This window comes from Engystomops pustulosus, chromosome 6 (assembly GCF_040894005.1).
Source record: "Engystomops pustulosus chromosome 6, aEngPut4.maternal, whole genome shotgun sequence".
NCBI classification, from domain to species: Eukaryota; Metazoa; Chordata; class Amphibia; order Anura; family Leptodactylidae; genus Engystomops; species Engystomops pustulosus.
In genome coordinates, this window is record NC_092416.1 from 154,811,937 (window position 1) to 154,826,220 (window position 14,284).

The window sequence follows — 14,284 nt, forward strand, 5'->3', positions numbered from 1 at the left end:
TTAATAACAAAAATACAGCAAGTCCAACCTATCAGTCCTGGAGTACACAATTTCAGTTGCCCCTGGTTTCTGACCCTCTATCTTCTGACTTTCAGCAGCCATCATGTTTGATGCTGTGGAGCTGAGCTGTTCTCTGCAGCGGCCCATACCCCCTGTATCTAGAGTATACAACTATATCCCATGGCCAGGACACAGCAGAGATGCGATGTGATGCAGCCGGCCACATGAATTAATGGATTGTGCCGATAACCTATAACCACATTATTATTAAGTAACCGTTTCATGTCCTGTTAACATGAAACGGTTTCTAAATATTTTTGTTATGAATTATTGACACAATCCATTAATTGATCCGGCCCACTGCACCACATGGCATCTTCGCTGTGTCCTGGCCATGCGGTATATTCGCACCCTTACAGTGTTTATGACATATCCTGCATCCCCTGAATACTGCTCACATCTCCTAATCACCCATCCTGACCCTGGCTCACATCCCCTGACCCATGCTCACATCCCCTGCTCACACCTCCTGAACCCTGCTCACATCCCCTGGAGCCTTGCTCACACCTCTGATCCCTGGTGATACCTCTTTTGATTCACCTGTCTAGGTGTCACTCAACTGCAGGCTTTCTCCTCCTTCCTTCTTCTTAGCTCCGCCCACTACTCGTGGTCCCGGCATCTTCTCCTTCCAGTTGAAAGGCTGCTGTTCCCTCCTGTCAGACTCCGAAGTGGGGGAGGGGCTGTAGGCGATTACTCCTCCCTCCTCACCACCAGCACAACAGCATGATGCCCTGCCTGCTGAGCTCCTATCCTCTGCGGTGCACAGTGCTGACTGCTCTGTGCTCCTCCACAGTGTTTAACTCTTTCTGCATCCTGAGGATGCAGGAAGAGGTGATTTTGGCTGATGCAGCCCAGGGAGATTCGGGGCACAGGAAAAAAGATCCGGGGCACATGCCTAGCGACGCCCCTGATGGAGATGATACAAAAACTAAACCATAATTCACAAGACACATAATACACTGTAAAAGGGTTATACAGAGAACTAAAATAACTTTTGCTCTGGTGCAGATCGCAATCACTGGACCACGGCAACACAAACTCTAGACAGGGAAGGGCACAAGCTCATTTATTATATGCGGACGGCTAGAGCCTTACAATGACGCGGGAGGTGTCTTTTGGAAAAGGCCATGAAGTTGTGGATACCAAAGTCTATACCAATTACATATTAGCTCATTGGTGAAACAAAGAAAGAGCAGGCACTACCAATGTGATATGTACATAGAGCTTCCATGCATCCCTATAACAACATAATTAAGATAAAAAAAGAGAAAGGTGGGATGCGTACACAGGACTAGACAATAAGACAATGTCTATTAATTCATGATCAGAAAAAAAATAACCACAGGACAACAAAGGAGGATAAAAGCACTTAAAAATACACCCAAATGGGGTGTATGTACCTGCCAAGGGCGAATGAGCTCTAAGCTCCCTCACACAATCTGACAATACAAAAGACGACCAAATAAGTTAATGAACAAGGAGAAAACCAGGTATCAAAAAAGGTATATGTGTGACAAAGTGCCCTGTGCAAAAGACCTGATTTTATAGATGCCAGATAGGTGACGATACGTGTGGGGTCTGCTCTACTCCCTCTCCATCTGATTTTGCCTGCTGCTTTATCTGTATCCACTTCCACTTGGACCAATGGAATTCATATACATTTTTGGGTATTGTATTATTAAGCAAGCAGGCATCTATAAAATCAGGTCTTTTGCACAGGGCACTTTGTCACACATATACCTGTGTGTTACATTGATTTAGATATTTGATACCTGGTTTTCTTATTATTCATTAAAGGGGTTGTCCGAGTTTTGAAAAAAAAAAGTATATGTGGCCGGGAGCGGGCTGCCTAAAACAATAAAGCTGTACTTACCTCCCGGTGCCCTCCCGTATCCAGCGCTGCTGTCGCCAAACATGGCCGCCGGAGCAGTGCTGCATTCAGCTTCCGGCCGGGCACGACAACCTTCCGGCCCCCATACACAATGCTGTGTATAGGGACGGATAGGCGTACCCGGCCACGACCGGAGCTGAATGTAGCGCTCCGACGGCCATGTTTGTTTACATGGCGCCCGGAGCGACAGCAGCGCTGGATACGGGAGGGCACCGGAAGGTAAGTACAGCTTTATTATTTTAGACTTTTTTTAAACTCGGACAACCCCTTTAATTTATTTGGTCATCTTTTGTATTGTCAGATTGTGTGAGGGAGCTTAGGGCTCATTTGCCCTTGGCAGCTACATACACCCCATTTGGGTGTATTTTTAAGTGCTTTTATCCTTCTTTGTTTTCCTGTGGTTATTTTTTCTGATCATGAATTAATAAAAATTGTCTTCTTGTCTAGTTCTGTGTACGCATCCCACCTCTTTTTTTGTCTCGATTATATTAGCTCATTGGCTTTTTAGCAATACCCACATCACCTGCTTGTACATAACAAATTAGTGACAATTCCACTCACCGAACTGGGCCCGATCCAGAAGTTTTCTTGCTGAATGTATTTCACACTTTCATACACACCTTTGTTCCGTAAAACCTATAGACAAGAGAGTAAAGCCACATAATATGATAAAATTACTATGAGATATCACCAAAAATACCAAACTCAAAATAAAATCAACAAACATTCAGTGCAGAGTCCAAGGCCCTGCCTGCCTTCGGGGCAATGGGGTGTGGAACTATCTTGAATAAACATTGCCCCAAGCAGCTTTAACACTCCCCCTATCTTCTACATGGTGTCAAGACCTAACTTTTGTGTTTTCGAAAATTAAAACTTGAAAGCGTTACCTACCAGTTCTGTGGTGGTGTGCTGTGCAAACCCAATTGGCGCAATGCCGTAAGTACCAATGGCTAGGAGAGTGATGAGCACATGGACAAACGTCACCCAATAGGTGAAGTACGGTCTGAGGAAAAAGACAAAAAGATATAGCTGATCAACTTCTAGGTGTCTATATTAGGAATAATATTGATCTCTTTATAATATTGATCTCTTTATAATATTGATCCCTTGCAGAAATATACTACACTGGTCATCACCATACATGGAACAACATGGAAGCTGGCGCCCCTCCGTTCTCAGGGCTTGTCTGCTATGCAAAGGTGGGACCCACAGCAATTATATAAAGATAACCTAGCAATGTTGTTACTTTAGAGTAACTATAATGAAGAATAACTATACATATTACCAGTGCTAATATGCAATATATTTCTTTATGTGACCCTACCATTCTGGTACATTCCAAGATCCTCTGACAGATTTAAAAAATGTCTATTTTCTGGAGAATAGATAGTTGGTGCACTTGGGGCATTGCCTTTGCTCCAGCGGTATCACTTTTGAATCCCCCCCCCTTCTCTCTTCAATGCTGCTTCATATACTTTGCCTACCCAATGCTGTGGCATCATCAGGAATCACATTTAAATGATGGGCCCCCATGGTTATCTGGTGGAGGATGATGTAGCTCTGCAGGTGCTCTAGTTGATCAGAACCGAGAAGAAGAGCTGTATTTCATGTGCAAGATCAATGATGTCACGACAGCAGGTGGACAAAGGATAGGGCAGCTCTGGACAGAGGGGGAAGAAGAGGTTCGCGGGAACGTACCGGGAGTGAAAGCAACTACCGGATTGACGTAAAACTTTAAATCCATATGGTACCTTCTGGTAATATAATTCCTTTATTTATATAATGCAGAGTTTTCCAAGTCAGTCCCTGTCCCCATGGGGCTCACAATCTAATCGACCTACTATTATGTACTCTTTACAGATCTTGACCTGGATCGGACTTTAACCCAAGACCACAGTGCTGCAAGGCTGTAGTGCTAACCACTGAGCCACCGTGCTGCACTAAAGGAATATTCAGAATGTGAGAGACTCCGTATCAATAGTGGTGGTGTCGACTATTATTGCAGGAGGGTTTAGGTCAATGGAATAATTGAATATGGTCTTGCAATATATGACGGTATAATATGGGTGAAAATGTCAGCAAAAATGGATGATTCACATGTGAGAAACCACACAAGAAAGGAGAAGTGTGCACAGAGCAAACTGAAGTGCGTGATGAATGTGCACGACTGTTCTGTGTTAACCCCTGGATGCCCTCCAGATTTATTGTAGGTGCTACACATTGTCATTATATACTGCAATTTTTCACCTGTGGCTGTCGATATGTTCCAGCTGGGTCTGTACAGTGCTGCTGATACTTCTCCTGTACGTCCTATTTAACCAGTTCCCTACCACTCCCAGGCCATAGCGACGCTTCTTCCGATCAAAAGCGAAATGCTTCACCTGAGATGCAATACGTCTGCCCCTACGTGGGTGGCCAGGTAAGGGTGGAGAGAGCTTGATAGGTTCTTTCCTGCCAAAAATGACAACATCGAAGTATGACGTTACCTTCCCCCTGCAGCATTTTTTACGTAAGGGCTGTTAGGTGATTCTGTTTGTACATGTCTCCTCTGGATTCAGCCGAATATAGTGGTATGAATATTGTGTTATTTTTATACTAAAGAGACATGTAGAAACATAGGTTGCTGTATAATATTTATTAATACCTTAAAATATAAATTCAGAACATATAATTAAAAGGGGATGTCTGGCAACTTTCATTCATTTGGATACTGTGGGGCAAGAATGGAGAATGCAGGCTTGTAGGTTGCCTGAAGTGCCCCATGTGAATGCATTACAGTGGTGCATCCTCAACCTGCGCTCCACTCACTTCTATGGGGCTGCGACATATAGCTGCCACCCTGTATGTCACATGGAAGTGAATAGAGGATACACACCATGGCTTCATTCACTTCAAGGGAGTATTGGGTTCCCTTTTTGTGGGTGCAGCTCCCTTAATAATCTTAAAGGGATTGTACCAAGTTAGCTGGTTATTCCCATTCCACAGAATAGGGGAGCTGCTGCTGACCACCACCAATCACAAGAATGGGATCCCCAGCAATCTGATGAACGAGGGTCACTTATGTGTCCTTCTGCGCCATCCTCTATGGCAGTGTTGAAAATTGTTGAGCACAGCGCTCAAGTATACCAGAGCACTGTGCTCAGCAATGTCCACAGAATAGAAAGGAGTGGCAAGACACATGCTGCACGCACTAGTGAGAAAGAGACCCCAAGCAATCCAGAATAAAGGATCCCATTATTCTCACTTGGTGGAGCGGCAGGTCAAGCATTTGTCTTGCCGCTAGTGATTGATGGGGGTCCGCCACCTGGAGACAGAGGATTACTTTCTAACATGGTACAACCACTTGAAGAGGTTCATGAAAGTGATTTTTATAGAAAATCCACCCTTCTTTGTCTCAAGCCTTTCCCGTCAGACTAGGAGAAAAGTTGGAAAGGGGAGGCAGGGGAACCCTGATCTCTTCAGATAAGTCTCTAATATGAAAATACCTTTAAGAGTAAATGAAAACACTTACACAGTTGTGATGGGCCCCTCCGATTTATCTACAGGAGTTGGCATTTGCATTTTATAATTGGCAGACAAAGGAGGAGATTCGAAAACATCATCGGGCATGGAGAAGGCTTCATCGTGCATCTCAACCTGTGCAAGAAAATGTGTTAAACAGAGACACTGGAATAGCGTTTAGCAATAGGAAATAGCTACCTGAGAGAATAAGCATTTCTTGCCTTACTGAAGAAGGAGGAATCCAGAGTGTCGGGGGCATCCACCGTATCTTCATCCATAAAGCTGGGATAAGCAAAGCTACGATTCTGTAGAGCTTTCCGGCTGTGAGGGGTGTCTAGAATGGGGCGACCCTGGAAACGCAAGGGTTACATTCAGACTAATAGCATTTAGGTTTTAGATCTAGGAAAACAGCAAAGCATTAAACTGTACCTTAATAATGGCAGCCGCAGCACGAAAGCTCATGTGCGCCACACTCTCCCTCTTACGCCGCGGTAGGCGGGTGTACCCAGATCGTACACTGGTGAAGGAGGTCAGGGACATCACTCCAGGAGTCACTGGGGCGACACCTGTGTGAGGGGTTCTTGGTCGGTCCACCTCATCTGGATGACGAAACGCCCGACCTCGTGCCAATGGATCCCTGATCTGGGGAGGAGACAGAAACACAAATGTGATCTGCAAGACAATTTTTTGTATTGGTATATATTAGCTTGTTAACTTGCATGTTTGGCCCCAGATGAGTAATCACTTAAAGGGGTTTGCCCATGAAAGAAAGTTTTAAAATTTTAGTCCCCTAGTGAGATTTACACAATAAAGATTGTTTTATCCCCTTACTCAGTTTTATTGTTGTTTTAGCTCCTATCACTCAGTGATGGTCAGTATAAGAGTGTGGGCAAGGACTCTCTAAGCAGCCACTTCTTCTGTGCTATGAGATACTGTGTGATGACAATGTGCTTAGATTATCAGGTTTCAGGGTTTATCTACACTTCTATGTAAATTCTAAACATTCTACTAGTATCTGACACATAGAAAAACACAATGAAACACTCAGCTCTGCTCCTTCACCTTATCCAATAAAACACACAGTCAGCTCAGCTAAAAAGACCTTATATGTCTGTAGATTGTAGAGTAAGTATCTAGACACCGAGGTTGCCGGCATGAAATGCCTGTGTCTGAGCTGCTCTTGTAATGAGGAGGTGGTAGAGAACCTTTGTGGAACATCCCCTTTAATACCTGGCCATGCAGGTGAAAGGCCTTAAAGGGAACCTGTTACCAGGAAGGTAATATGCCTTGACAGGTTATAATAGCCTATGCTGTGCCAATTTTAAAAATGGCTTTGTCAACATTCTGAATCATTTCAGTAGTTTATATAAGTTTCATTCACATTACCTGGTTCCCTACCTGCAGTGTATGGTGAGTCCCAGGGAGAGGCGGCAGCAGCAGCCTGTGTCTCAATCTCCACTCCTTCATACTCATCCAGCTCCCTCCCCACTTACGGTCATGTGCTTTAACCAGACATGGGGAGGGGGAGGTTTTGGAGAAGACGAAGAATGCATGAGGAGACAAGGCAGAATCTGCCCCTCCCCCTGGACTCCGCACATGCTGCTGGCAGAGAGCCAGGTAATGTGAAATAAACTTATATAAACTAGTGAAATGAATCAGAACGTTGACAAAGGCATTTTAAAAACAGCAATGACATTACTAGTGACAGGTTCACTCTAAGTCTCCATTTACAGATGGTAAGGCGTACAAAATTGGTGCCACCTAAAGTTCCAGTTTTTATTTTAAAGGGATGAGGGCCAATTACCCCTTATATACATTGATGCGCTATAGATCACTTACCTTGGGCAGCCGAGAGGTGGCAGGGGACTCTGTGGTCTGGAAGGATGGTGTTTCCTGGCTGGGCAGCTCCATATCCCTTTGGTATTGTGGTTTAAGTTTTCCATAGCGGAGACTGCAGTGATGAAGACTTTTGCGATGCCACTGCTGTCTCTTCCCTTCAAAGTCATTGCTCACACCGAACCACTGAGCCGTACCTCTGAGAGGAGAAAAATGAACAATTGTGGACCGATTTCACGCCGATGTAAAGGACTCTACTGTATTAGGGCCCCACTGACCAGATATTGGTGGCTTATTCTAGAGATGGGTTATCAATAACAAAGCATGGACAACCAAATATAGTAGTGTTATCTCACAGGATACCCAATTATAGGGATTGATCCCATATGAATCATACAAGCTATGTAGAGTATAGGAGCCCAATATTCCGTAGGCACAGAGATAGACCCTCCGTTACCCTCATCATTGCATGAAACTTACCTTTTTATACTCTGTGAAAGTGAAGTCTGTCTTCTAAAGACGGGTCTGTCTGGAGTGGCACCATCTTCTTCTCTCCTTGGTTCTTGTAGGCTGACACTCTTTTGGTACAGAGGTTTTGGTACAGACTGTAAGAGAATATGAAATTACATGTATATAAGTAAATGAATTGTTCAAGGGTTACATGACAAGCATCATATCAAGATCTGAAATTCAGTGTAGTGAATGCCATCTGCATTAAGATGTGTAGTCGTAAGCACAGTACCAGCCTGCAGTGACAGTCTCAAAGTTCAACTTCCAAAAAGGATACAGAAATTTATATAAACACCTTTAAACGGAACCTGATCATTTGGGACCATCATACCACCACCTAATGGTTATGAAGCTTGGGTTAACCTTTCCCCAAGGAGTCTACGTGAGCTGTGGGTACATGGAAACTGTGTCCAGTGATGCCATTATCACCCATACTCTACTGATTAAAGCTGTGAATAAAGTCAAGTGAAAATGAGCAGAAGAGTCATTTTTTCCCCAAAATGAGTCACTTTTTAGAGGCAGCTTTAGGGGTGTATCACTTGAGATGCCCCTAACTTCAGTTCCATGGTATCTGTAAACAGGCTTCAAGTGTCACATGAAAAATAAGAATCTCAACTTCTGATCACTTCAGGCTTGTGATTCTGTGATCTAAAGAGATACAGCAAGTTATAAACATTAGGCCTCAATCACACTGCCGCATGGGGGACTTATATACGGCCAATATACACTCACCGGCCACTTTATTAGGTACACCTGTCCAACTGCTTGTTAACACTTAATTTCTAATCAGCCAATCACATGGTGGCAACTCAGTGCATTTAGGCATGTAGACATGGTCAAGACAATCTCCTGCAGTTCAAACCGAGCATCAGTATGGGGAAGAAAGGTGATTTGAGGCCTTTGAACGTGGCATGGTTGTTGGTGCCAGAAGGGCTGGTCTGAGTATTTCAGAAACTGCTGATCTACTGGGATTTTCACGCACAACCATCTCTAGGGTTTACAGAGAATGGTCCGAAAAAGAAAAAACATCCAGTGAGCGGCAGTTCTGTGGGCGGAAATGCCTTGTTGATGCCAAAGGTCAGAGGAGAATGGGCAGACTGGTTCGAGCTGATAGAAAGGCAACAGTGACTCAAATCGCCACCCGTTACAACCAAGGTAGGCAGAAGAGCATCTCTGAATGCACAGTACATCGAACTTTGAGGCAGATGGGCTACAGCAGCAGAAGACCACACCGGGTGCCACTCCTTTCAGCTAAGAACAGGAAACTGAGGCTACAATTGGCACAAGCTCATCGAAATTGGACAGTAGAAGATTGGAAAAACGTTGCTTGGTCTGATGAGTCTCGATTTCTGCTGCGACATTCGGATGGTAGGGTCAGAATTTGGTGTCATGGATCCATCCTGCCTTGTATCAACGGTTCAGGCTGGTGGTGGTGGTGTCATGGTGTGGGGAATATTTTCTTGGCACTCTTTGGGCCCCTTGGTACCAATTGAGCATCGTTGCAATGCCACAGCCTACCTGAGTATTGTTGCTGACCATGTCCATCCCTTTATGACCACAATGTACCCAACATCTGATGGCTACTTTCAGCAGGATAATGCGCCATGTCATAAAGCTGGAATCATCTCAGACTGGTTTCTTGAACATGACAATGAGTTCACTGTACTCAAATGGCCTCCACAGTCACCAGATCTCAATCCAATAGAGCATCTTTGGGATGTGGTGGAACAGGAGATTCGCATCATGGATGTGCAGCCGACAAATCTGCGGCAACTGTGTGATGCCATCATGTCAATATGGACCAAAATCTCTGAGGAATGCTTCCAGCACCTTGTTGAATCTATGCCACGAAGAATTGAGGCAGTTCTGAAGGCAAAAGGGGGTCCAACCCGTTACTAGCATGGTGTACCTAATAAAGTGGCCGGTGAGTGTACATCCCCCATAGACGGCAATGGGCGCACGGCCCTGTACGAGAGCGGTACGGTGCAGCACACGTGCGGCACCGTACCGCTCTGTACCCCATGAAAAAATAGGACATATTCTGTTTTATTTCCTATCTTTTCATGGCATACGGTACGGTACAGCAGGCTACGGTAGTGTGAATCCAGCCTTAAGCTGGAAATGTGAGCTGCACTTTTAAATGTCTGTATGTCCAATTCTTTAGATGACAGAAGCACAAGCCTGAATGTGGAAAAAGGAGATTCTTATCTTAACTATGACACCAGTAGCCCGTTTCTGGTGTTGTCTGAAAGGCTTGTATGAAGTGACACTCTCCCTCCAGTCTGTAAACTCATCTTGAGCGAAATAGGACTCTTCGCTGCTCATTTTCATATGATAGATAAAAGAGAAAATTCTACAAAGGAGATTTCATACACTCCTGGAAGGACAATCTGGTGACATGGAGGGAAAAGGCCCTAAACCTATTGACTAGTTCCCATTAAAAAAAAATGTAAAAAAAGCTTTAAAGTGGTAAAACAAAAAATAAAAAATGGCAATAACAATATATTTCAGCGTGTACCTGCAACTGTTTAGCTTCCCGCTCTGCCTCTGTAGGAGGGATAGTGATTGAGAGGTTTGGTGGTTTTCGGCTTTGTAGACGCGAGTTGCTACCATTTTTATTCACAGATGCCATTTCTGGAAAGGAAAGAAAAGAAAAATCCTGGTGAGACATATACACACACACATAAATATACGTACACATAGATAGCACACCGCATAGAAGAATATTGCCACAGATGGACATCATTTATTGGTCCAAGGACCACATTGTCATACTGCTCATCTTTAAGGGGCCACATCAGTAACTGGAACCCAGATACTAATAATTTCTTTATATAGCGCACACAGATTACGCTGCGCTGCACAGAGCTTGCCAAATCAGTCCCTGTCCCCATAAACCTACCAGTAGGTTTTTGGAGTGTGGGAGGAAACCAGAGGACCCAGAGGAAACCCACGCTAATACGGAAAGAACATACAAACTTTTTGCAGATGTAGACCTGGGTGGGACTTGATCCCCCTTTTAGCTCCGATGAATGTGTGCTGCACTTTATGTACATGCTCAGGAGTGAAGCTCCTCTGCTATAGACTGGAGAAATAAGGCATTGGGATGGAATGCCCTCAGCGCTGCTAGGAAAACAGGACTGTGGAGTTGGAGTCATTTGGTGGAGCTAGAGTCATCAGGAAATTAGGGTTAGGGTTAACATTAGGGTTAGACTGCAGACTGCTCAGGTATGGTAGGGGGCTTGAGAAATAATTCCAACTGTACAATCTGCTCAGCTTCTCCTGCTATGTAACATACTTCCTGCAGATAGGGCATTATGTGCAATCAGCTCAGTTCCTCCTGCTTTATAACATGCTCCCTGTAAATAGGACACTTTTTGCAATCTACACAGCTTTTCCTGCTCTATAACAGGCTGCTGCCAGATGTATAACTGATATATACAAAATATTTCCAGAAACCATAGTAAGTGCTTATTCAACTAGACATTTTTGTTTTTAAGGAACACAAATATACTCCATACAGATATGAAAAACATGTGACATAAGCAATGCAGGAAGCAGTCTCCATACATTGGTAGTATTGTATTATAGGTAATGATTCACACGATGGAACGGCCCTTCACATAGAAGAGGCACCTTGTAAAGCAAATGCGGCAGCAAACACGATGGGGCAAATCAATAAACCTTTTAAAAAAAGCTAACCATTACCCCCAGACTATGTCACCCCCTGGTACGTGTAGTAATCCAGCCAGTCTTCCATTTTTAATTTGGCTTTTGCCCCTACCTACTCCAACAACATAAGTGAGTCTTTGTTGTACCATGTACATAATTCTAGCAACGTTTCTGCCCCAAAAAAATATGCCTTCCTCAGTCACTGATGTTATGTTGAGGGAACAATAAAGCTTGGCTTGTTACGGAAGGGTTGACGTAATTGCCGGTACTATGTGTGTGCACAATACATCATCTCCAGGGGGAGAACAGATGGCAAGAGGCAACGTGTGACACATGAATCAGTGAGTAGGAGCAATCCCTGGAGGACGGCGATCACTAACACAGAGAATATGGGGTGCAGGGGAGCTGGGATCTACAAGACAGAAACAACTATACTTCATGCAGGGTCTGTGGGGGGGGAAAGACCTCGCAGGACTAATTTATGATGCAAATCTAGAGAGAGAAGAGCAGAGGGATAGAGCCTTGGCACAGAGGAGACATAAAACTGGCATAGATTAATTGGCATAGGGAGTGGTGGTTATCACAGTTACTAAAACATGTTTCCTCTTAAAGGGGTTGGCCAGGGTTAGAAACCACAGCTTTTTTCTTGCAAAAACAATGGCATACCTGACCGCAGACTGCATTTGGTCAGGTTCAGTCACTCCAGCGTCTCTATTGCCACCTGTCCGAGCCTTTGGTGGGCCTTGGAATCATAATAGAATGAGTATGGATGGATGGATGGATGGATAGATGTTTGCTTGTCATCGACAAGTAAGGTTGTCAGCATAGAATGCATGTTTGATTTCAAGTTCCATTGTAGTTTCTACATTTTTTAGCTGTGATTTTGCAATAATAAAGGATGACCTCTACTTTATTTCATGTAACATGCCTCTCTGCAAATCAGGAAAAAATTTATACAAAAGTGACCTCCTTCACTAGGTGGGTTTGAATAAAAATGATGTCTAGATTATGCAAGATTACGAAAGATTATGAAATCATGATAAACTTTAACAGGGCCGGCGCCAGCACTGGGAATACCCGGGTAAGTTTCGGGGCCCAGAGCTGATTGGGAGCATACCCAAGGCTGTACATAAGGAATCCATGGGGGTGAGAGGGGCTGTATATAAAAATAACTATGAGGGCGCCGTTTAGTATTATAAATAGAGAATATTTTATGTAACAGGAAACTGTTAAATTCAGAATTTTTAATGCCACCAAATTAGTTCACTGCAAAGGGGCCCACGGAGGCTCTGTTTCCCAGGGGCCTACTGAAACCTGGAGCCAATCCTGGACTTTAAACTACATACCTAGTGTGCAGACTTGAAGGGATTTTGCCTAGCAAATAGGACTGTTGCCCTGTCCTTAGGATTGGTCACTAATCGTCCTCGCCCACGAGTGAGTGCAGTCAGTGAAAATCCCTTGGTGTGATTAAGGGATCTCCCAACCTGTACCTCTGAGCACTAGAATGAACTCAGTGGGGCACTTACTTACCCACCCGAGTCGCGATCCCCGATCCGGAATGTCCGCCGGAATGCACATCCGCCCCGATCCATGTAGATCGTGCGCCCGAGATCCTGCATGTGTCGCTTCCCCGCTCTGGTTCGCCGGAATTCACCTTCTTCTTCCTGGTGCATCTAAGTGCCTGGCTTGCGACACAAATGTGAATGTTAAATCTCGCGCTTAGTCCAAATCCGTCGGATCGTCCAACGTCCCGCCCCCCGATTTGTGTCACGTGAAAGCCGGCGCGATTGCGGCACAATCCGATCGCGTGCAACACAATCCCCCGAAAAATTGGGAAACCCAACGAAAGTGCGGCCGTGGGACCCTTCGTAAATAAGCACCAGCATGTCAGTTCATCCAGTGGACAGATGTTCAGGTCAAGAGAACCCTTCAGTGCATCGACTGAACTCGTTCATGAGCAAGAGGCCTTAGGTGATCAGCTGTTTAACACAATGGAAGGAAACCACTATGTCCAAAACGTGGCAGCCACGTCATTCTCAACCATTGACTTCAATGAAGGCTGTGCCTGGAGCAGAGAGACAAGGTGACCACTAAACTATGGACAAAACAGCATTTAAGCTACTCCGACAGTAGTGTCACTCAGCTGATCAATGGGGCTACCAGATATATCACCCTCTCCAATCACCCAAAAGCCCCATTAACAGATTATCTTGTACTTTCTAAGGGTGCATTCAAAGGTTTGGTTTTTCAGATGCAATTTACCATGTCCAAACCAGGAGCGGAGTGAAACAGTAGCGCCTCTCAGTGGCCATTATAATCCACACCTGCTTTTGGCTTTGAAAACTGCATCCGAAAAACTGAACACATGAATGTGCAATGTATCGGAGACCTCATAACAGCTAGTCTCCACCACCAAATGTAGAAATAGATGTATGGTATATAATGTCTCCACATTGGACTATTAATATATGCAAAGTGTGTTACCCATTACATAATTGAATTAGACCAAAAATTTCCTCTAATTTATTATAATCATTTTTATTCCCCATAATCCATTCATTCGGCACTACATATTGTATGAGAAATGGTTTCATAGTAGGTGGTTAGCACCACAGATTCTCGAGTATAACCTGCAAATCCACCCATGCAACATAATCTTCACATATACATAATTACAGTTACTTTAACAAGCGGTTTGCCAGTAACATATGGTCTAGTAAAAAAAAAATACATGGGTGCAAAGGCATAATGCAAAGTAGCAAGTAATTGACACCGCAGCGATGAGCATGCACCACAATAACGTACAGATTACTG

At 44.3% G+C, this 14,284-nt stretch overlaps 1 protein-coding gene across 6 annotated transcripts in view; it reads right to left on the reverse strand.

Annotated features, from left to right (window-relative positions):
- RHBDF2 (rhomboid 5 homolog 2) overlaps positions 1-14,284 on the reverse strand; it is a 43,414-nt gene that overhangs the window by 10,522 nt on the left and 18,608 nt on the right. For all 6 annotated transcript variants that reach the window (XM_072111953.1, XM_072111955.1, XM_072111957.1 and 3 more), the window contains 9 exons: positions 10,317-10,432; positions 7,769-7,893; positions 7,292-7,487; positions 5,882-6,094; positions 5,674-5,802; positions 5,463-5,587; positions 4,199-4,402; positions 2,843-2,954; positions 2,513-2,587 (listed from right to left, as the gene is read on the reverse strand). In XM_072111953.1, the coding sequence (XP_071968054.1) occupies positions 2,513-2,587; positions 2,843-2,954; positions 4,199-4,402; positions 5,463-5,587; positions 5,674-5,802; positions 5,882-6,094; positions 7,292-7,487; positions 7,769-7,893; positions 10,317-10,430 (1,293 nt within the window). In that variant the 5' untranslated portion in view covers positions 10,431-10,432. The remainder of the gene's footprint in view (positions 1-2,512; positions 2,588-2,842; positions 2,955-4,198; positions 4,403-5,462; positions 5,588-5,673; positions 5,803-5,881; positions 6,095-7,291; positions 7,488-7,768; positions 7,894-10,316; positions 10,433-14,284) is intronic.